The following is a 22,022-nucleotide window of genomic DNA, read 5'->3' as shown; positions in this document are numbered from 1 at the left end:
ATTATGGTAAACCCCCCTTTCCTCAGCGCATCCAGCACGGCCTGGACCTGCTGCGGATGACTTCCCCAATCCAGGCTGAATATCACAATATCGTCGAGGTATGCTGTGGCGTACTTTTTGTGAGGGGCTAAAAGCTTGTCTATGGCTACCTGGAAGGTAGCTGGGTCTCCTTGCAGCCCGAATGGGCTTCTGGTATATTAGAAGCGACTGTCAAATGTAAAACAGGCTGTCTTCTTCTGTAGCATCGGCGTCTCTGCCCCGTACTAGGCGGAGACGCCGTCCCTTTCACCTCCCGGCTCCTGGCGCGGCGTCCTCCAGTGCTTCTCTCCCCGCTGCTTCCGGCACGCGCTCCTTCCCCGGCAGTGTGCTTAGGGCGCGCGCTCCCCCTCTCTTAAAGGGACCGCGCGCGCCGTCCTAAGGAGTCCCCGGCCAATTGCCGGAGGATCTCCCATATATAAGGCACCTCCTCCAAAATGGAGGTGCCCGAGCAATATTGTTGCAAAGCCTTCACTCTGCTTCAGCCCTCAGGTCCCGTTGCCAGTGACCTGCCAGTCACCTGCCTGATTCCTGCCTGTTACCTGCCAGTCTTTTGCCAGATTCCTGCTTGATACCTGCCTGATATCCACTTACCAGCTTGTAAGCCTGCGGTCCGACGGTCTGCTCTCCGACACCTGTCAGTCTGTCTATGGACCAGCCTGCCCGCTCACCTGGGAGCGCTCACCTGTTACTTGCCTGCTAGCCTACCTGGAGGCTCTGACGTCACTTTCCGTGACCTCCTGCCTGTCCAGAGACTCTTGCCCGCTCACCTGGGAGCGCTCACCTGCTACCTGCCTGCTAGCCTACCTGGAGGCTCTGCCGTCACTTGCCGTGACCACCTGCCTGTCCAGAGACTCTTGCCCACTCACCTGGGAGCGTCCACCCGCTACCTGTCTGCTAGTCTACCTGGAGGTTCTGCCGTCACTTGCCGTGACCACCTGCCTGTCCAGAGACTCTCGCCCGCTCACCTGGGAGCGTTCACCTGCCACCAGCCCGCTGCCCTTCTACCCAGAGACTGTCCCTGTCACTTGCCGTGACTACCTGCCCCTCTACCCAGAGACTGTCCCTGTCACTTGCCGTGACTACCTGCCCTTCTACCCAGAGACTGTCCCTGTCACTTGCCGTGACTACCTGCCCCTCTACCCAGAGACTGTCCCTGTCACTTGCCGTGACTACCTGCCCGTCTTCCCTGGGAGCCACCCGCTTTCTTACAAGGACTGCCCCCTTGTATAGTTGCACAGAGGTTCCACCTCCCAGACCCGTTACATCTTCTATGAGTTCATCACTGCGGGCTATAGGCTATGCTGCAAATTTAGCTCCCTCCTTCGAAATCACCTTGCGGCAGGCTTCGGGGATTCTATACGGCTTTCGGTTCACCTTTACATGTGGTTCTGTCAGGATTCCATTTTCACCAAACTGCATATGTCTTGGTAACTCTGAAAACAGGTCCTGATTCTGTTGAAGCAGTTCTCGGCACTGTTGTTACTTGGCCGGTGACAGTGTCTCTGCCACGGTGACACCCTTAGTGTAATCTTCTGGTCTGTCCAACCAACAGGGAGTTTCAACTTGGTTTCTCTGTTGACCAGCCTTGGTTGATAGCGGCACGAGAGAATTTCGGAAGGGAGAGGTGGTTGCGGTTAACTGGCAGGTGGGAAAGGACTTGCAATATCTTAGGATTTCACTGTGACATCTGGGCCAAAAGTACCTCCGCATGACCTGTCTTTCAGTTTTGTCCTCCCCCAGATGGCCTCCCAAGACATGTGAACGGGCCCTGCCCAACACTTTTTGTCTATAGGGTCTTGGTACCAACAACTTATCCACTATCTCCTCCCTCACCTTAGTAACCCGGTACAACAAGTCCCCACTCAACATCAAACAGGAAAACCTAGTGTCCGACTCCTTTGCTATGCCATTTATAACCGTTATCTTATTGAACGCTTCTTTTAGAGATAGGTCTATAATGGGGTACTCCAAGAGATGTGCAGGTCGGAAATGTGGGGACTTAGACTTAGTCCGGGATATATCCATAGCCTCAGACTCCGGGTCGGGAGCCGCGGGTTTCGAAATAGGTCTAGAGAATGAAGGTGCCAACCGAAACTGAGGTGTGGAGACCTCCAGCTCTAACTTGCATTCTGCATGACGCAAATCTATTCGATTAGTGAGAGTGATTAACTCTTCCAGAGAGGTTGGAATCTCTCTGGTTGCTAGAACATCTTTAATATGCTCAGCCAGACCCTTCCAGAACACCGGGATTAGCGACCGCTCAGCCCAATCCAGCTCAGCCGCTAAGGTTCTGAACTGGATGGCATAGTGGCTGGCGGTGGCCGAACCCTGGACCAATGCAAGAAGCTTAAGAGCAGTATCATGCGTGACCTGAGGACCTAGGAAAACACTCTTTATGGCTCTAAGAAAGAGTCCCGCATTAGCCACTACCGGGTCATTCCGCTCCCACAGAGGGGTAGCCCACTCCAAAGCCCTGTGGGAGAGTAACGAGATGACAAAATCCACTTTGGCCCTTTCGGAGGGGAACCGTGCCTCCATCATCTCTAACTGAATGGAGCACAGATGAATAAAACCTCTGCAGGATCTGCTGTCGCCAGAAAATTTTTCCGGGAGAGCAAAACGGGGTAATAGAGCAATAGCAGTTGCCGCAGCATTCACCGCAGCCGTGTTAACTAGATTAGCAGCCTGTGAAGCTGCCTGGGTAGCTACTGCAGTGATATCAGTGACCGGGGCAGTTTGTTCCAGAATCCTAAGTCTGGCCTCAAGTTGCTGTATATAGCGCTGCAGTTGCTGGTTGTCAGCCATGTTCGGCTAGACCCTGGCGCTCTGATACTGTTAAGGGGACTGTTGCATACAACTTTATTAATAATGGAAAGCAACCGAACCCGGGGTCCACGATGCAGCCTGGAAGACGGCGGCCGAACATCTTTCGGGTAAGAAGGTAAAACAACCAACTAATATATAAATCCCTCCAGTGTTACAGCACACCGGGACCGGAAAAGGGATTCGCACTATATCCGTTAACTGCACGAGAGATGTGCGACAAATAATGTAGCCGTAGCCCTGTTAACTGCACAGAGGCTACGCAGCAGGCGCTAGGACGTGTATGTGACTCACGCCGGCGTATACGTGCTCCCAGCCGGTGTGCTACCGGACTGCGGAGTAACTGTCCACGTGGCTAACAGGCGGTGCCAGGAATACGGAGTCCGCAGTCCGCTCGGTGTGTATAGCGACCCCCTTGTCGGAGCCAGACTGTCAAGCGGAACTACCTGCCTCCCTTCAGCTAAGACTGCCTATCCCCAGCTAAGCCTGCCTGTCCGAAGCTAAAGCAGCAAGAGAGCACGTGGAGCCCAAACAGACAAGCGTCCACACAGTAACACAACCTTAGCTCAATGATCAGAGCGCACCGCCATGTTTGTGGGCGGGCTATTTAAAGACTAAGGACTGCCCACGATCACATTATTGGTCGCACTACTGATGACGTCACCCGCGGCCAATCGGGCGGTGCCAGGTCACCGGATCAGCTGACACCAAACCACCAATCACGGTCCGCCATGTCATGGGCATGCTCAGTGCAGTGCATCCTGGACTTAGGCTGTAGTAGCCCTGTTCTCCTCCGCAATCTATGCTTAACACTACTAGGAACAAAGACCCCAGAGACAACTTGTACATCTCGTGCACCAGCTAGGTGTTGGGACAGACGGCAATGCTGAGCAGCATCTGCCCTAACTGGACCAGAAAGGGAGACCACAGAATCCACTGATGATTCTGAACCAATTTCAGATCCAGCAAACGCCTGACGCCTAACAATACACTACCGGTTTTAAAATTTTACCACCATCCAAGAATGGAGAAGTCTGGAATTTTTATCGTAGGTACACTTCAGCTGTGAGAGACAGAATATTAAAAAAAAATCCAGAAGATCACATTCTATGAATTTTACATAAGTAAGTTGCATTTTATTGCATGAAATAAGTATTGGATCCAATAGAAAAACAGAACTTAATATTTGGTACAGAAACCTTTGCTTGCAATTACAAAGGTAAGAGGTTTCCTGTAGACCTTGACCAAGTTTGCACACACTGCAGCAAGGATTTTGGCCCACTCCTCCTCTCCATAGGTTCGGTATCTTCTCCAGATCTTTCCGGTTTCAGGGCTGTTGCTGGCCAGCATTGCGTTTCAGCTCCCTCCAAAAATTTTCTACTGAGTTCAGGTCTGGAGACCGGATAGGTCACTCCAGGACCTTCAAATACTTCTTATGGAGCCACTCCTTAGTTGTCCTGGCTGTGCGTTTCAGGTCATTGTCATGCTGGAAGATGCAGCCACGATCCATCTTCAATGCTCTTACTGAGGGAAGGAGGTTGTTGGCCAAAATCTTGCGATACATGACTCAGTCCATCCTCCCTTCAATACGGTGGAGTCCTCCTGTCCCCTTTGAAGAAAAGCACCCCCAAGGTATGATGTTTCCCCCATAATGCTTCACGGTTGGGATGATGTGCTTGGGGTTGTACTCATCCTACTTCTTCCTCCAAACATGGCGAGTGGAGTTGATACCAAAAAGTTCTATTTTGGTCTCATCTGACCACATCACCTTCTCCTATGCCTCCTCTGGATCATCCAGATGGTCATTGTCGAACTTGAAACAGGCTTGGACATGTCCTGGCGTGAGCAGTGAGACCTTGCATGCCCTTTAGGATTTTAATCCATGACGGAGTAGTGTGTTAATAACGGTAATGTTTAAGACTGTGGTTCCAGCTCCCTTCAGTTCATTGCCCAGGTCATCCCGTGTCGTTCTGGGCTGCTTTCTCATCTGTCTCAAAATCATCCTTACCTCACGAGGCAAGATCATTGATGGAGCCTCAGACTGAGGAAGATTGACAGTCATCTTGTGTTTCTTCCATTTTCTAAAACTTGGGCCAACAGTTGTTGCGTTCTCACCAAGCTGCTTGCCTATTGTCCTGTAACCCATCACATTCCTGTGCAGGTCTACAATTTTTTCCCTGGTGTTTTTAGTTAGCTCTTTGGTCTTGTCTATGGTGGAGAGGTTGGCGTGAGATTGATTGAGTGCGTGTACAGGTGTCTTTTATACAGGTAACAAGGTCAAAGAGGTGTATTTAATACAGGTAATGAGTGCAGAGTAGGAGGGCTGTGAGAGCCAGAATTCTTGCTGGTTGGTAGGTGTTCAAATACTTATTTCATGCAATATGTTACGGGTCCGGGTGGTGGAACCTCTGTGCTTTGGTGCAAGGAGGGACCAGAGGGGCGTGACTAAGTGCCTACTCGGCCTGACCCAGGTCTCATGGTGGCTTAGTCGACTCCGTGAGCCAGGGAGGGACCGGGCAGGTGAACCAGGTGCCACTCTGGGACCGACCTTGTGTGAGAGCAGGTGACTCCCATGGGTCAGATGACAGGAACTGACCGTTACAGCGGATGAGCACGGCAGGAAGGCAGACGGGTGGTCCGGGTAGATCAGCAGGTAGGTGCGGCAGATAGTCAGACAAGTGCTCGGGGTAGGCAAGCAGGCGGGCACGGCGGATAGCCAGACAGGTGCTCTGGTTAGGCAAGCTGGCGGGCACGACAGGTTACTTGGCAGGTGCTCCGGGTAGGCAAGCTCGCTGGCACGACAGGTCACTTGGCAGGTGCTCCGGGTAGGCAAGCTGGCGGGCATGATTGGTAACTGGTAGGTGCTCCAGGTAGACAGGCTGGTGGGCACGACAGGTTACTTGGCTGGTGCTCCGGGTAGGCAAGCTGGCGGGCTCGACAGTTCACTTGTCAGGTGCTCCAGGTAGGCAAGCTGGCGGGCACGACAGGTAATTGGTAGGTGCTCCAGGTAGACAGGCTGGCAGGCACGGAAGGTAACTGGTAGGTGCTTCAGGTAGACAGGCTGGTGGGCAGAACTGTTAAACAGACTGGCGGGCTGGACTGTTAGACAGACTGACGGGCTGGACTGACAGGCTGCGGGACCTGAGGGCTGAATCAAGTGTTAGCACACGGAACAACAATCTTGCACAGGCACCTCCATTTTGGAGGAGGTGCCTTATATAGGAGAAGTCCTCTGGCCATTGGCTGGGGACTCTTTAAGATGTCGCGCGTGGCCCCTTTAAGAGGGAGGGAGCGAGCGCGCGCTCGCGCCCCAAGCACAGTACCCAGGAAGCTGTGCGTGGTGCACTCCACAGCAGCAGGGGAGCAGGAAGATGCAGGACCAGGACTGCGGCGGTGAGGGGAACGGCGTCTCTGCCCGGCAGGAGGCAGAGACGCCGATGCTACACAATAAAATGCCATTTAATTATTTAAAAATCATACAATGTGATTTTCTGTTTTTTATTTTTAGATTCTGTCTCTCACAGTTGAAGTGTAGCTATGAAAAAAATTACAGACCTCTCCATTCTTTGTAGTATGGGAAAACTTGCAAAATTGGCAGTGTATCAAATACAGATTTTCCCCACTGTAATTCAATGGAAGCTAAACTGAAATTTTTTTATTGGCAAAACACTGAAAAGGCAAATTTTGCAACATTTTTTTTCTCACATTTCGTTTGATTGCATTTCCTACAAAGTATCTCTTGAACAAGAAATATATGTACGGTACCTGGAGGTGTTTGTGTTATTTCTTTTGTTGGTTCCGGAGTCACTGGACTTGTTGAAGCAACAAATATAAAAGATCCAGGAAATGATCCATAGTTTTTGGTTTTGATCCCATTTCTTGTAGATCCATTGTAACTGGCCTGACCTGGTGTCTTCTGAACTGAGACCTGTCCTCCTTCATTGGGTATTTTTCCAGCATGGATAGCCGCTCGACATATAGAGGAATCCTAAAAGATTTTATAGATACAATAGTTGATGACCTTTTTTTATCCTGCTTGATCACAGTGTAAGTTAAAACTTTTGGTTTCATCTTACATCTGTATAAACATCAGTTCCCCAAACAGATCTTCCACTGGTAGAACAGTCAGCGGGACAGAAAACACTGCAAAATAAATATAGATCATTTTAGAAAAAAAAATACAAACGTAGGTATACATAATTGTGGCTAGTGTGCAACAGCATTCACACATAAGAGTGGTGGTGTAAGTACAAAAATAGCAGGCCTATGTTTCGAACTCTATCCCTTGAAGAAAAAGAGAAGAAATCTTACTCTGCAGAAGATCCTGGTAAATCTCTTGCAGTTGTTGAACAAGATGCCGTCACTGCAACAAAATAGGAATAATTCTATGAGACGGAGTTTTCGTTATTACAGGTTTATGTTCTATTCTCTAAGATCTGACTCTAGTCACATTGAGCAGTGAACCGTAATGGAAATAGTCACAGTCTAATGTGATGAGATACCAATAGAAGAAATTATTTAAATCCGTTTTCCTTTCATGAAAAAAATTTAGCTTATTTCTAGAGGGCCAGCAACGTATTAGAAATCCTTAAAGTGAATCTGTCAGCAGGATGTTACACCCCAAACTATTTATCTGCACATGTAGCTCTTTCAAAGACGAGTCTAGTGATACCTTTACATGGCCAGTCCGTTCCTCCATTAGTAAAATATTTGTAAGAAATCCGTGTGTGAATTGATATGCAAATGAGGCTGAAGGGCTCTGGCTGATCTGAAGCTTCTGTCTCTCCAGCTCTATTCCTTACCCAATGCCTCCTCCTGCTTGACTGACAGCCTCTATGAGGTATGAGTTCAGGCAAAGTAGGTGTCTGTCAAGCAGAATGAGGTGGCACTGGGTGAGTAATAGAGCCGGAGTGACATAGGCCTCAGATCTAACAGAGCACTTCAGCCTCATTTACCTCATTTGCATATCAATTCACACACTGATTTCTCAGTTATGGAGGAATGGACTGGCCTGGTTAAGGAATCGCTGGACTGGTCTTTGAAATACCGACATGCACATATAGTTAGTTTTGGGTGTGAAATCGAGCTGACTATTTCCCTATAAAGGGACTATATTATATGTTTACCTGTTCCCAGAACTGTTTCCTTTCTGGGCTTCTTGCTGTATTTTTGATAAAATCACTGTTTTATCTGCTGCACCTCTGCTATTCTTCTCAACAATGAGCTCTGTTTTACTCTACCCACATCATTGACAGCTCTATCTACACTGTATAGGAAGAAAACTGTTAATCAGTGTTGTCAGTGGGAATAGACCGAGCTCATGACTATCAAGAACTACATTGATATAGGTTTCCTAGTGTGCTCAGTAATAATCTCCTGGTGATAAAACAGTGTTTTATCAAAACTACGTGAAGCAGCCTTGTAAGTGACACAGCACTGGAATGAGCTTCTCTGCATCTACATTATGCTGCTCTTATATGGGATAGCACAAACCTAATGACTAAGTCTCTTTAACAAGAATGCATTTTTTTCATCTCTACAGCATAATGTTTGTAATTCTCAGATGTGGAATTCAAATTCAATTTTTTAACAACAGGTTCTGACTAGAGATGAGTGGACTCCAGGATGTTCTGGTCTGGCGGTTTCGGCCGAGCATCTATTAAAAGTTCGGGTTCGGGTACCAGAACAGTACCCGAACCCGGACCCCATTCATATGAATGGAGGGTCCAAACATGCATGGTTTCCCACACTGTCTTCTGCGTGACATTGAGGGAAACAGGGACACTGATTGGCGGTAAGATCGTTTCCGTCGGTCAGAGCGATGTGCACTCACGCTGTTAGATGTCAGCGTGAGCCCGCAGCTGTGACCCACGGTAAAAATCTTACTGTGGGTTACAAGTGTCTGCTGATGAGAAACTACTACTCCCATCAGCCTACGCCTGCTGTTAGTGATAACAGCGAGCACAGGCACCGCTGATGGGAGTTTTCCCAAAACTCCAATATACCCAATACCCAAATGTGACACCATTCTAAAAACTGCACCCCTCAAGGCGCTCACAACCATGTTCAAGAAGTGTTTCACAGGAACTGAAGCAACGTGGAAGGAAAAAATTAACATTTATCTTTTTATCACACAAATTTTACTTCAGGCCCCAAATTTTTAATTTTCTCAAGGGTAACAAGAAAAAATTGTGCAATTGTCTAATTTCTCCTGAGTAAGCCAATACTCCATATGTGTGGGAAAACCACTGTTTAGGCGCACGGCAGGGTTCGAAAGGGAAGGAGCGCCATTTGACTTTTGAATGTAAAATTTGCTTGAATAATTAGTGGACGCCATGTTGCGTTTGAGGAGCCCCTGATATGCCTAAACAGTGGAAACCCCCCACAAGTGACACCATTTTGGAAACTAGACCCCTCAAGGCACTTATCTAGATGTGTGGTGAGTACCTTGAACCCCAGGTGCTTCACATAAGTTTATATCATTGACCCGTAAAAATAAAATTTTCACATTTTTTCCTCAAAAATGTTTTTCAGCCCCCAATTTTGCGTTTTCATAAGGGTAAGATGAGAAATTGCACCAGAAAATTTGTTGCTCCTTGTAAAATTTGCTTGAATAATTAGCGGACGCCATGTTGCGTCTGGGGAGCCCCTGATGTGCCTAAACAGTGGAAACCCCCCAGAAGTGACACCATTTTGGAAACTACACCCCTCAAGGATTTTATCAAGGGGTATAGTGAACATTTTGAACCCAGAGGTACGATACAGAAATTTATAACATTAGGTCATCATATTGAATAAGTTGTCATTAGTCTTGAGCGTAAGTGCACGCTACTTGAGTTTGCATCGGGTACTCGGGTATGCACTATGTGTCGCGGGATCTCAAGTCCCTGCCCTGCATGTTTCACAGTTTTTAGACACCCAAAACACATACGGGGGTCTCTCGTGTATGGCAGGCAATCCCTGCATGTTTTTTTTGGCTGTGTAACAACCGTGAAACGTATGGGGCGATGACTCAAGCATGTCACTCGAGCACCTGCGATACTCGGTGCATACCCGAGCACCCGATGCAAACTCAAGCAGAGAGCACTTGTGCTAAATACTAGTCGCCATATCGTCATCATTTTTTTCTTTACTTTTGAAAAAATCCGAACCCTAGCACAACCCTAGCCCTAATCCTAACTATAACCCTATCCTTGGGCTAACCCTAACCCTAACCCTGGGCTAACACTAACCCAGGGTTAACCCTAACCCTAGCCCTGGGCTAACCCTAAACCTGGGCTAACCCTAACCCTGGGCTAACACTAACCCTACCCCTGGGATAACCAAAACTCTAACCCTAACCAGAGGAGGGAAAAATGATTGAAAACAGGGGGCACACTTTTTTTTTTTGTGACCACCGTGATCACGTGACAGGGGACCGGAAAAACCATCCCTGATCATATTATCCAGCTACTAGGGTAGCTGAGACCCCAGAGAATTTCCGACTCTGGGGGGCGCTACAGCCTTATTCCTCAGCGTCGCATTTTCACGGCGCTGAGGAATAAGTACCCTTAACTGCCGCCGTGAAAATGCATTACGGCGGTCGTTAAGGGGTTAAAAGGATGAGAATTTATCCTCTGACCCCCTCCCTCTCTACAGGTGTTTACTCACCCTAGCAATAAACATGGCTGATTAACCCCTCATTACTTTGTGTGCTGGAACATTTTCCTATGTTTATATTACTGTAGCTAGCAATCTCAGTGCTACTTATCTCTCCTCCTATACTCTTCCAGTGACTTTGTCACATATGCCCTCCTCTGCTCAAAGCCGTAGGTTTTGGCACCTTCAGTCACCAAACATGGAGGTCTAAACTGGGTATCTGCGTTACTGCGCAGCTTCTCAGGCCTGTGTTCCACGTAAAAGATGAAGACCTGTAGCCCTGAGCTTCAGCTCCAATGCCATCTCTGCTTCAAGAGGCCATTTGGCCATTGATGTCTTCATGCCGTTAAGAAGATCGATCAGGTGTGCAGCTATCATGGTGAAATTCGGGATACATGGCTGATAGTATCTCACCATTCCCAGAAATGCCTGAAACTGCTCCTTGGAGACCGGTTTCGGCCGATTTTTGACTGCCTCCACCTTATTCACTTGCGGCTTTACTTTGCTTTTTCCGACGGTGTAGCCCAGGTATTTACCCTTTTTTTTCCCTTATGGCACACTTCTTTGGGTATTATGGTAAACCCTCCTTTCCTCAGCGCATCCAGCACGGCCTGGATCTTCTGCGGATGACTTCCCCAATCCAGGCTGAATATCACAATATCGTCGAGGTATGCTGTGGCGTACTTTTTGTGATGGGCTAAAAGCTGGTCTATGGCTCCCTGGAAGGTAACTGGGACTCCTTGCAGCCCGAATGGGCTTCTGGTATATTAGAAGCAACTGTCAAATGTAAAACAGGCTGTCTTCTTCTGGGCCAGGGAGGTGATGTATCTGGCTTACCCTAGCTTCTCTATGAGTTCATCACTGCGGGCTATCGGATATGCTTCAAATTTAGCCCCCTCCTTCGAAATCACCTTGCGGCAGGCTTCGGGGATTCTATACGGCTTTTGGTTCACCTTAACATGTGGTTCTGTCAGGATTCCATTTTCACCAACCTGCATATGTCTTGGTAACTCTGAAAACAGGTCCTGATTCTGTTGAAGCAGTTCTCGGCACTTTTTTTACATGGCCGGTGACAGTGTCTCTGCCACGGTGACACCCTTAGTGTCATCTTCTGGTCTGTCCAACCATTAGGGAGTTTCAACTTGGTTTCTCTGTTGACCAGCCTTGGTTGATAGCGGCACGAGATAATTTCGGAAGGGAGAGGTGGTTGCGGTTAACTGGCAGGTGAGACAGGACTTGCAATATCTTAGGATTTCACTGTGACATCTGGGCCAAGAGTACATCCGCATGACCTGTCTTTGAGTTTTGTCCACCCCCAGATGGCCTCCCAAGACATGTGAACGGGCCCTGTCCAACACCTTTTGTCTATAGGGTCTTGGTACCAACAACTTAGCCACTATCTCCTCCCTCACCTTAGTAACCCGGTACAACAACTCCCCACTCAACATGAAATAGGAAAACCTAGTGTCCGACTCCTTTGCTATGCCATTTATAACCGTTATCTTATTGAACGCTTCTTTTAGAGATAGGTCCCAATGTTGGATGAACCCAAAATCACCCTATATCTCAGGAATGTCTGCCTCATGTGAGGATATTATCTTCTCCTCTTCACCCACTACACAGAAGGGAAACTCGTCAGACTCTAGGGTTGATGAGACTTTTTTAAGGGTATATAAAAAAAGGGAAAGGAAATTCAACATACCATACATATGCCATGAGGGTCCACTGGTGCACGGAAATCCTTGGTAGCAAATCCAGGGATAAGAAGTAAGTAATTGATGTAAAAAAATTAATGGGGTACTCCAAGAGATGTGCAGGTCGGAAACGAGGGGACTTAGACTTAGTCCGGGATATATCCATAGCCTCAGACTCCGGGTCGGGAGCCGCAGGTTTCAAAATACGTCTAGAGAATGAAGGTGCCAACCGAAACCGAGGTCTGGAGACCTCCAGCTCTAACTTGCTTTCTGCATGACGCAAATCTATTCGGTTAGCGAGAGTGATTAACTCTTCCAGAGATGTTGGAATCTCTCTGGTAGCTAGAGCATCTTTAATATGCCCAGCCAGACCCTTCCAGAACACTGGGATTAGCGACCGCTCAGCCCAATCCAGCTCAGCCACTAAGGTTCTGAACTGGATGGCATAGTGGCTGGCGGTGGCCGAACCCTGGACCAATGCAAGAAGCTTAAGAGCCGTATCATGCGTGACCTGAGTACCTAGGAAAACACTCTTTACGGCTCTAAGAAAGAGACCCGCATTAGCCACTACCGGGTCATTCCGCTATCTCAGAGGGGTAGCCCACTCCAAAGCCCTGTGGGAGAGTAACGAGATGACAAAATCCACTTTGGCCCTTTTGGAGGGGAACTGTGCCTCCATCATCTCTAACTGAATGGAGCACAGATTAATAAAACCTCTGCAGGATCTGCTGTCGCCAGAAAATTTTTCCGGGAGAGCAAAACGGGGTAATGGAGCAATAGCAGCTGCCACAGCATTCACCGCAGCCGTGTTAACTAGATTAGCAGCCTGTGAAGCTGCCTGGGTAGCTACTGCAGTGATGTCAGTGACCGGGGCAGTTTGTTCCACAATCCTAAGTCTGGCCTCAAGTTGCTGTATATAGCGCTGCAGTTGCTGGTTGTCAGCCATGTTTGGCTAGACCCTGGCGCTCTGATACTGTTAAGGGGACGGTTGCAAACAACTTTATTAATAATGGAAAGCAACCGAACCCGGGGTCCGCGATGCAGCCTGGAAGACTGCGGCCGAACACCTTTCGGGTAAGAAGGTAAAACAACCAACTAATATATAAATCCCTCCAGTGTTACTGCACACCGGGACGGGAAAAGGGATTCGCACTATCTCCGTTAACTGCACGAGAGATGTGCAACAAATAATGTAGCCGTAGCCCTGTTAACTGCACAGAGGCTACGCAGCAGGCGCTAGGACATGTGTGTGACTCATGCCGGCGTATACGTGCTCCCAGCTGGTGTGCTACCGGACTGCGGAGTAACTCTCCACGTTTCTAACAGGCGGTGCCAGGAATACGGAGTCCGCAGTCAGCTCAGGGTGTATAGCGACACCCTTGTCGGAGCCAGACTGTCAAACGGAACTACCTGCCTCCCTCCAGCTAAGACTGCCTATCCCCAGCTAAACCTGCCAGTCCGAAGCTAAAGCAGCAAGAGAGCATGTGGAGCCCAAACAGACAAGCGTCCACACAGTAACACAACCTTAGCTCAATGATCAGAGCGCACCGCCATGTTTGTGGGTGGGCTATTTAAAGACTAAGCCCTGCCCACCATCGCATTATTGGTCGCACTACTGATGACGTCACCCGCGGCCAATCAGGTGGTGCCAGGCCACGGGATCAGCTGACACCAAACCACCAATGACGGTCCGCCGTGTCACGGGCATGCTCAGTGCAGTGCATCCTGGACTTAGGCTGTAGTAGCCCTGTTCCCCTCCGCAATCTATGCTTAACACTACTAGGAACAAAGACCCCAGAGACAACTTGTACATCTCGTGCACCAGCTAGGCGTTGGGACAGACGGCGATGCTGAGCAGCATCTGTCCTGACTGGACCAGAATGGGAGACCACAGAATCCACTGATGATTCTGAACTAATTTCAGATCAAGCAAATGCCTGACGACTAACAATACACTGCTGGTTTTACAATTTTCCCACCATCCAAGAATGGAGAGGTCTGGAATTTTTATCGTAGGTACACTTCAGCTGTGAGAGACAGAATATTAAAAAAAAATCCAGAAGATCACATTCTATGATTTTTACATAATTAAGTTGCATTTTATTGCATGAAATAAGTATTGGATAGAATGGAAAAACAGAACTTAATATTTGGCACAGAAACCTTTGTTTGCAATTACAAAAGTTAGATGTTTCCTGTAGATCTTGACCAAGTTTGCACACACTGCAGCAAGGATTTTGGCCCACTCCTCCATACATATGGTATCTTCTCCAGATCTTTCTGTTTCAGGGCTGTTGCTGGCCAGCATTGCGTTTCAGCTCCCTCCAAAGATTTTCTACTGGGTTCAGGTCTGGAGACTGGCTAGGCCACTCCAGGACCTTCAAATACTTCTTAGGGAGCCACTCCTTAGTTGTCCTGGCTGTGCGTTTCGGGTCACTGTCATGCTGGAAGACCCAGCCATGACCCATCTTCAATGCTCTTACTGAGGGAAGGAGGTTGTTGGCCAAAATCTTGCGATACATGACTCAGTCCATCCTCCCTTCAATACGGTGCAGTCCTCCTGTCCCCTTTGAAGAAAAGCACCCCCAAGTTATGATATTTCCCCCATCATGCTTCACGGTTGGGATGATGTGGAAGTGCATTGAGGTGAAGGGTACATTGCTGGAAAAGAAAAAAAAAAAAAAAAAACTCTTTAAATCTCTTAGTGTGAACGAGCTGCGTGTGTCCGGAGCGTAAGTGCGAACGAAAGTAAGTGTGTGACTTGTTTTTCAGTGAAGAGGTATTTGGGAATCCTGCAGAAAATACCTGTGTGAATTGCGGTGAGTGCTGCATTGTGACCTGCTGAGTGCTTTTCTACCTGTTTAGATTTATTGGGCTTTTTAAAACCTATTTTCTCACTACAGTTTTAGTTTCTTAGTTTACTACCTGTGTATTTAAGGGTTAACTACATTGCACTAAAATCCTGAGGTGTAGATTTACTCACAAGGGGTTAATTAAGGGGAAGGGGTCATAATTAAGGGTTTATAAGGGGCAACTGGTTGGGCATCAAGTCCTTTGGAAGTGCATTGAGGTGAAGGGTACATTGCTGGAAAAAAAAAAAAAAAACTCTTTAAATCTCTTAGTTTGCGAGTGTGAACGAGCTGCGTGTGTCCGGAGCATAAGTGCGAACGAAAGTAAGTGTGTGACTTGTTTTTCAGTGAAGAGGTATTTGGGAATCCTGCAGAAAATACCTGTGTGAATTGCGGTGAGTGCTGCATTGTGACCTGCTGAGTGCTTTTCTACCTGTTTAGATTTATTGGGCTTTTTAAAACCTATTTTCTCACTACAGTTTTAGTTTCTTAGTTTACTACCTGTGTATTTAATGGTTAACTACATTGCACTAAAATCCTGAGGTGTAGATTTACTCACAAGGGGTTAATTAAGGGGAAGGGGTCATAATTAAGGGTTTATAAGGGGCAGCTGGTTGGGCATCAAGTCCTTTGGAAGTGCATTGAGGTGAAGGGTACATTGCTGGAAAAGAAAAAAAAAAAAACAAAACTCTTTAAATCTCTTAGTTTGCGAGTGTGAACGAGCTGCGTGTGTCCGGAGCATAAGTGCGAACGAAAGTAAGTGTGTGACTTGTTTTTCAGTGACTTTGGATTCAGGGAGTTTGGAAGGGAGGACTTAGGACTGAATTGCTGACTGTATTTCATTCTTTCTTTACTTTACTTTTTACTTAATTAATCCACCTGACCTACTTATCTGATTCCCCCGTCCATACTTGATACTTAACTGATCCCCCGCCGATATCTAATTGATACACTTGCACATTCCTAATTGACCCCCGTCCATACACCTATATATAAATAATTGTGTTTTGCACTTGTATATATATACTGACTGTATCCCCATATTTAAAATGACGTCCATTTTGGCCGGAGCCGTGCAGTGTACATCTTGCGCAATGTATGCATTCCGTGAGCAACCGCTCGAGGATCCATACTGCTGCGAGAGATGTGAGCATATCGTGCACTTGGAAGCCCAAATTCTGGATCTAAGTGCTCAGATAGCGGTACTGAGGAGCATCGACAACATGGAACGGAGTTTGCTGCTCACCGAGCAGACACTCAATGGGTCAATACTGGGGGTGGAGCATAGAGGGGAAGTGCAGGCTGAACAGGCAGGGAGCTGGATAACAGTTAGGAGGGATAGAGGGAAGAAGTATAGGAAGGCTGGTTCAGAACCGGCATTATTGGAGCACGACAGATCCTCTGACCGCCGGGGGAGTGTATGCTCCAGTAATGAGGGGGAGGGGGGAAGTGTAGGGCAGGCAAGACAGGTTCTGGTAGTGGGTGACTCTATTATTAGGGGGACAGACAGGGCAATCTGTCACAAAGACCGGGATCGCCGAACGGTGTGCTGCCTCCCTGGCGCTCGAGTCCGGCACATCGCGGATCGGGTTGACAGGTTACTGGGTGGGGCTGGCGAAGACCCAGCGGTCATGGTCCACATCGGCACCAATGACAAAGTGAGTGGTAGATGGAGGGTCCTTAAAAATGATTTCAGGGACCTAGGTAGGAAGCTTAGGGCAAGGACCTCCAAGGTAGTTTTCTCAGCAATACTACCAATCCCGCGAGCCACACAGGAGAGCCAACGGGAAGTTAGGGAGGTGAATAAGTGGCTAAAGAGTTGGTGCAAGGCAGAAGGGTTTGGGTTCATGGAGAACTGGGCCGACTTCGCGGTCGGCTACAGGCTCTACCGCAGGGACGGGCTGCACCTCAATGGGGAGGGTGCAGCAGTGCTGGGGAAGAAGATGGCTAATAGGTTGGAGGAGTTTTTAAACTAGAGACGGGGGGGGGAAACCAAGGAAATAGGTGGGATGTGAGGCAAGCAAGGGGGAAGGGGAGAAGTGAATATAATGAGGGTGGAGAGGGGGGTGGGGATAGTACAGTTAGATCGTTAGAGAAGAATAGGATGCTAAATAACCCCAAAGTTTTATCTTGCATGCTGACCAACGCAAGAAGCCTGACCAATAAGGCGGATGAGCTGTAGGCGCTTATATCGGAGGAGAGGTATGACATCGTAGGTATAACAGAGACTTGGCTAGACGATAGCTACGACTGGGCGGTAAATTTATTAGATTATAGTTTATTTAGAAGGGACCGGAAACAGGGGAAAGGCGGAGGAGTCTGCTTATATGTAAAGTCATGTCTAAAACCCAGACTAAGGGAAGATATAGGAGAGGGAGAAGAGGGGGTCGAGTCCATGTGGGTAGAGATAGAGGGAACTAAAAATAATAATAAAATATTACTGGGGGTCTGCTATAAGCCACCAAATATAACAGAGGAGAATGAGAATCTGCTATTAGGACAAATAGACAAAGTAGCAAAACATAATGAAGTGATTGTAATGGGGGATTTCAACTACCCGGATATTGACTGGGAAATAGAAACCTGTAGATCTCAGAAAGGAAAAAGGTTCTTGACAAATATTAAGGATAATTATCTCTCCCAACTAGTGCAGGAACCAACGAGAGGGAAGGCCGTGTTGGACTTAATATTGACTAATAGGCCTGATAGAATAACTGAGGTACAGATAGGGGGGCACCTAGGTAATAGCGACCATAATATTATCGACTTCAAAATGCCCTTCAGTAGGGTTATTAATAAGGGAACAACAAAAACATTAAACTTTAGGAGGGCGAAGTTTGATCAGCTGAAAGAAAGCCTTCAACTTATTGACTGGGACAAAGTTCTTAATCAAAGGAATACGAATAGTAAATGGGAAACCTTCAAAAGAATTATGAATACTCAGTGCGAGAGGTATATACCGTATGGGAATAAAAGGGCCAGAAATAAGAGGAAACCAATATGGTTGAACAAGAACAAAAAAGAGGCATTCAAGAGATTAAAACAGGAAAACAGTAAGGAGGCACTACTGTGTTACAAGGAAAAAACGAGAACCTGTAAAAAACAAATAAAAATAGCGAAGGAGGAAACAGAGAGACGTATTGCTAGGGAAAGTAGATCAAATCCCAAACTGTTCTTTACGTATATAAATAGTAAAAGGATTAAATCGGATAATATTGGACCGATAAAAAGTGAGGAAGGCAAAATCATAGAGAAAGATGAGGATAAAGCTAATCTATTAAATAATTTTTTTTCGACAACTTTCACAAAGGAAATCGAACTAACAGGAGAAATGAGAAGTGACAAGCTTAATCCTCCACTAAGTATGACAAATCTAACCCAAGCTGGGGTACAGAAACGCCTCAGTAGCATTAAAATAAACAAATCACCAGGACCTGATGGCATACACCCACGGGTACTAAGGGAACTAAGTAATGTGATAGACAGACCGTTATATCTTATATTTAAGGACTCTGTTGAGACTGGGTCTGTGCCACTTGATTGGCGACAGGCGAATGTAGTGCCAATATTCAAAAAGGGAGCGAAAAGTGACGCCGGAAACTATCGGCCGGTGAGTCTGATGTCCGTTGTGGGCAAAATTTTTGAAAGCTTCATAAAGAGGCAATTACGGAGCATCTTGATGCTAATAATCTTTTAATCCCGATCCAACATGGATTCATGAGGAATCGCTCCTGCCAAACAAACCTGATTGACTTCTACGAGGAGGTTAGCTCTCGAGTAGATCAGGGGGAACCAGTGGATGTCGTGTATCTCGACTTCTCAAAAGCGTTCGATAGCGTGCCACATAATAGGTTGGTATACAAAATGAGAATGATGGGGCTGGGGGAAAATGTCTGCAAGTGGGTAGCTAACTGGCTAAAGGATAGAAGGCAGAGGGTGATTATAAATGGAATATACTCAGATTGGGTAAGCGTCACTAGTGGGGTACCACAGGGGTCTGTACTAGGCCCAATGTTATTTAATATCTTTATTAACGACATAGTCAACGGGATAAATAGTAAAATATCAATATTTGCAGATGACACAAAGTTATGTAAAACAATTAATACAAAAGAGGACAGTGCAGACCTACAGAGGGATTTGGATAAGCTGGGTAGGTGGAGCATTAAATGGCAAATGAGGTTTAACGAGGAGAAATGTAAGGTCATACATATGGGAAGGAAAAATGGAAGTCACCAGTACTCACTGAATGGGAAATCATTGGGGAATTCAGAGATGGAGAAGGACTTGGGCATCTTGATTGATAGCAAACTAAATTGGAGTGCCCAAAGTCAGGCCGCTGCTGTAAGGGCAAACAGGGTAATGGGATGTATCAGAAGAGGTATAGCTGCAAAGGATGAGAACATTGTTCTTCCACTGTACAAAGCACTGGTCAGACCACACTTGGAATACTGTGCTCAGTTATGGGCCCCAATATATAGAAAGGATATAAATGAGCTTGAAAAGGTACAAAGGAGGGCAACAAAATTAATAAAGGGAATGGAGGGACTGCAATACCCAGAGAGGTTGGCAAAACTAGAACTATTCAGCCTGGAAAAGAGAAGGTTGAGGGGGGACATAATAAATGTGTACAAATATGTTAGGGGACAGTATAGAGATCTTGCCTGGGATTTGTTCAAAAGGAGGGATATTACCGTAACAAGATGGCACTCACTAAGACTGGAAGAGAAAAGGTTTCAGCACCAGCATAGGAAGGGGTTCTTTACGGTAAGAGCAGTGAGAATATGGAATTCACTGAGTGAGGAGACGGTAATGTCGGATTCACTACACCAGTTCAAGCGGGGACTGGATGCATTTCTAGATACCAGGCAGATTTCAGCATATACTTAAAAATAAAATAAAATAGTAGGTTGATACAGGGATTTATTCTGACTGCTGGTTTCAGAGTCGGGAGGGAATTTTTCCTCAGGTGAAGATTGGCCAAATCATTTGGGGTTTTTGCCCTCCTCTGGATCAACTTTAGCAATTACAGAACTAACAGGTCGAACTTGATGGACGCAAGTCTTTATTCGGCTTTACAAACTATGTTACTATGTTACTATGTGCTTGGGGTTGTACTCATCCTACTTCTTCCTCCAAACATGGCGAGTGGAGTTGATACCAAAAAGTTCTATTTTGGTCTCATCTGACCACATCACCTTCTCCTATGCCTCCTCTGGATCATCCAGATGGTCATTGTCGAACTTGAAACAGGCTTGGACATGTCCTGGCGTGAGCAGTGAGACCTTGCATGCCCTTTAGGATTTTAATCCATGACGGCGTAGTGTGTTACTAACGGTAATGTTTGAGACTGTGGTCCCAGCTCTCTTCAGTTCATTGCCCAGGTCATCCCGTGTCGTTCTGGGCTGCTTTCTCATCTGTCTCAAAATCATTCTTACCTCACGAGGCAAGATCATTGATGGAGCCTCAGACTGAGGAAGATTGACAGTCATCTTGTGTTTCTTCCATTTTCTAAAAATTGTGCCAACAGTTGTTGCGTTCTCACCAAGCTGCTTGCCTATTGTCCTGTAACCCATCACATTCCTGTGCAGGTCTACAATTTTTTCCCTGGTGTTTTTAGTTAGCTCTTTGGTCTTGTCTATGGTGGAGAGGTTGATGTGAGATTGATTGAGTGCGTGTACAGGTATCTTTTATACAGGTAACAAGTTCAAACAGGTGTATTTAATACAGGTAATGAGTGCAGAGTAGGAGGGCTTCTTAAAGAAAAACTCACAGGTCTGTGAGAGCCAGAATTCTTGCTGGTTGGTAGGTGTTCAAATACTTATTTCTTGCAATATGTTACGGGTCCGGGTGGTGGAACCTCTGTGCTTTGGTGCAAAGAGGGACCAGAGGGGCGTGACTAAGTGCCTACTCGGCCTGACCCAGGTCTCACGGCGGCTTAGTCGACTCCGTGAACCAGGGAGGGACCGGGCAGGTGAAACAGGTGCCACTCTGGGACCGACCTTGTGTGAGAGCAGGTGACTCCCACGGGTCAGATGACAGGAACTTACTGGTACCGCGGATGAGCACGGCAGGAAGGCAGACGGGTTGTCCGGGTAGATCAGCAGGCAGGTGCGGCAGATAGTCAGACAAGTGCTCGGGGTAGGCAAGCAGGCGGGCACGGCGGATAGCCAGACAGGTGCTCTGGGTAGGCAAGCTGGCGGGCACGACAGGTTACTTGGCAGGTGCTCCGGGTAGGCAAGCTCACTGGCACGACAGGTCACTTGGCAGGTGCTCCGGGTAGGCAAGCTGGCGGGCACGACAGGTAACTGGTAGATGCTCCTGGTAGACAGGCTGGTGGGCACGACAGGTTACTAGGCAGGTGCTCCGGGTAGGCAAGCTGGCGGGCTCGACATTTCACTTGTCAGGTGCTCCGGGTAGGCAAGCTGGCAGGCACGACAGGTAATTGGTAGGTGCTCCAGGTAGACAGGCTGGCGGGCATGGCAGGTAACTGGTAGATGCTCCAGGTAGACAGGCTGGCGGGCAGAACTGTAAGACAGACTGGCAGGCTGAACTGTAGACAGACTGGCGGGCTGGACTGTTAGACAGACTGGCGGGCTGGACTGACAGGCTGCGGGACCTGAGGGCTGAATCAAGTGTTAGCACACGGAACAACAACCTTGCACAGGCACCTCCATTTTGGAGGTGGTGCCGTATATAGGAGAAGTCCTCCGGCCATTGGCTTGGGACTCTTTAGGACGGCACGCGTGGCCCCTTTAAGAGGGAGGGAGCGAGCGCGCGCTCGCGCCCCAAGCACAGTTCCCAGACCTCTCTATTCTTTGTAGTATGGGAAAACTTGCAAAATTGGCAGTGTATAAAATACATATTTTCCCCACTGTAATTCAATGGAAACTAAACTGAAAATTTTTTATTGGCAAAACACTGAAAAGTCAAATTTTGCAACTTTTTTTTATCACATAGGTGTTATTTGGTTCAGGTT

General features: G+C 47.4%; 1 protein-coding gene across 2 annotated transcripts in view; it reads right to left on the bottom strand.

Annotated features, from left to right (window-relative positions):
• LOC141156855 (uncharacterized) overlaps positions 1 to 22,022 on the bottom strand; it is a 113,074-nt gene that overhangs the window by 54,755 nt on the left and 36,297 nt on the right. For both annotated transcript variants that reach the window (XM_073643308.1, XM_073643309.1), the window contains exons 6-8: positions 7,174 to 7,225; positions 6,939 to 7,005; positions 6,628 to 6,850 (exon numbers count right to left, since the gene is read on the bottom strand). In XM_073643308.1, coding sequence (XP_073499409.1) covers positions 6,628 to 6,850; positions 6,939 to 7,005; positions 7,174 to 7,225 — 342 coding nt within the window. The remainder of the gene's footprint in view (positions 1 to 6,627; positions 6,851 to 6,938; positions 7,006 to 7,173; positions 7,226 to 22,022) is intronic.

This window comes from Phyllobates terribilis, unplaced genomic scaffold, assembly GCF_046119375.1.
Source record: "Phyllobates terribilis strain yellow unplaced genomic scaffold, ASM4611937v1 Scaffold_8__6_contigs__length_399053987, whole genome shotgun sequence".
NCBI classification, from domain to species: domain Eukaryota; kingdom Metazoa; phylum Chordata; class Amphibia; order Anura; family Dendrobatidae; genus Phyllobates; species Phyllobates terribilis.
The sequence above is the reverse complement of the archived record's forward strand: the minus strand, read 5'-3'. Positions and strand labels throughout refer to the sequence as shown.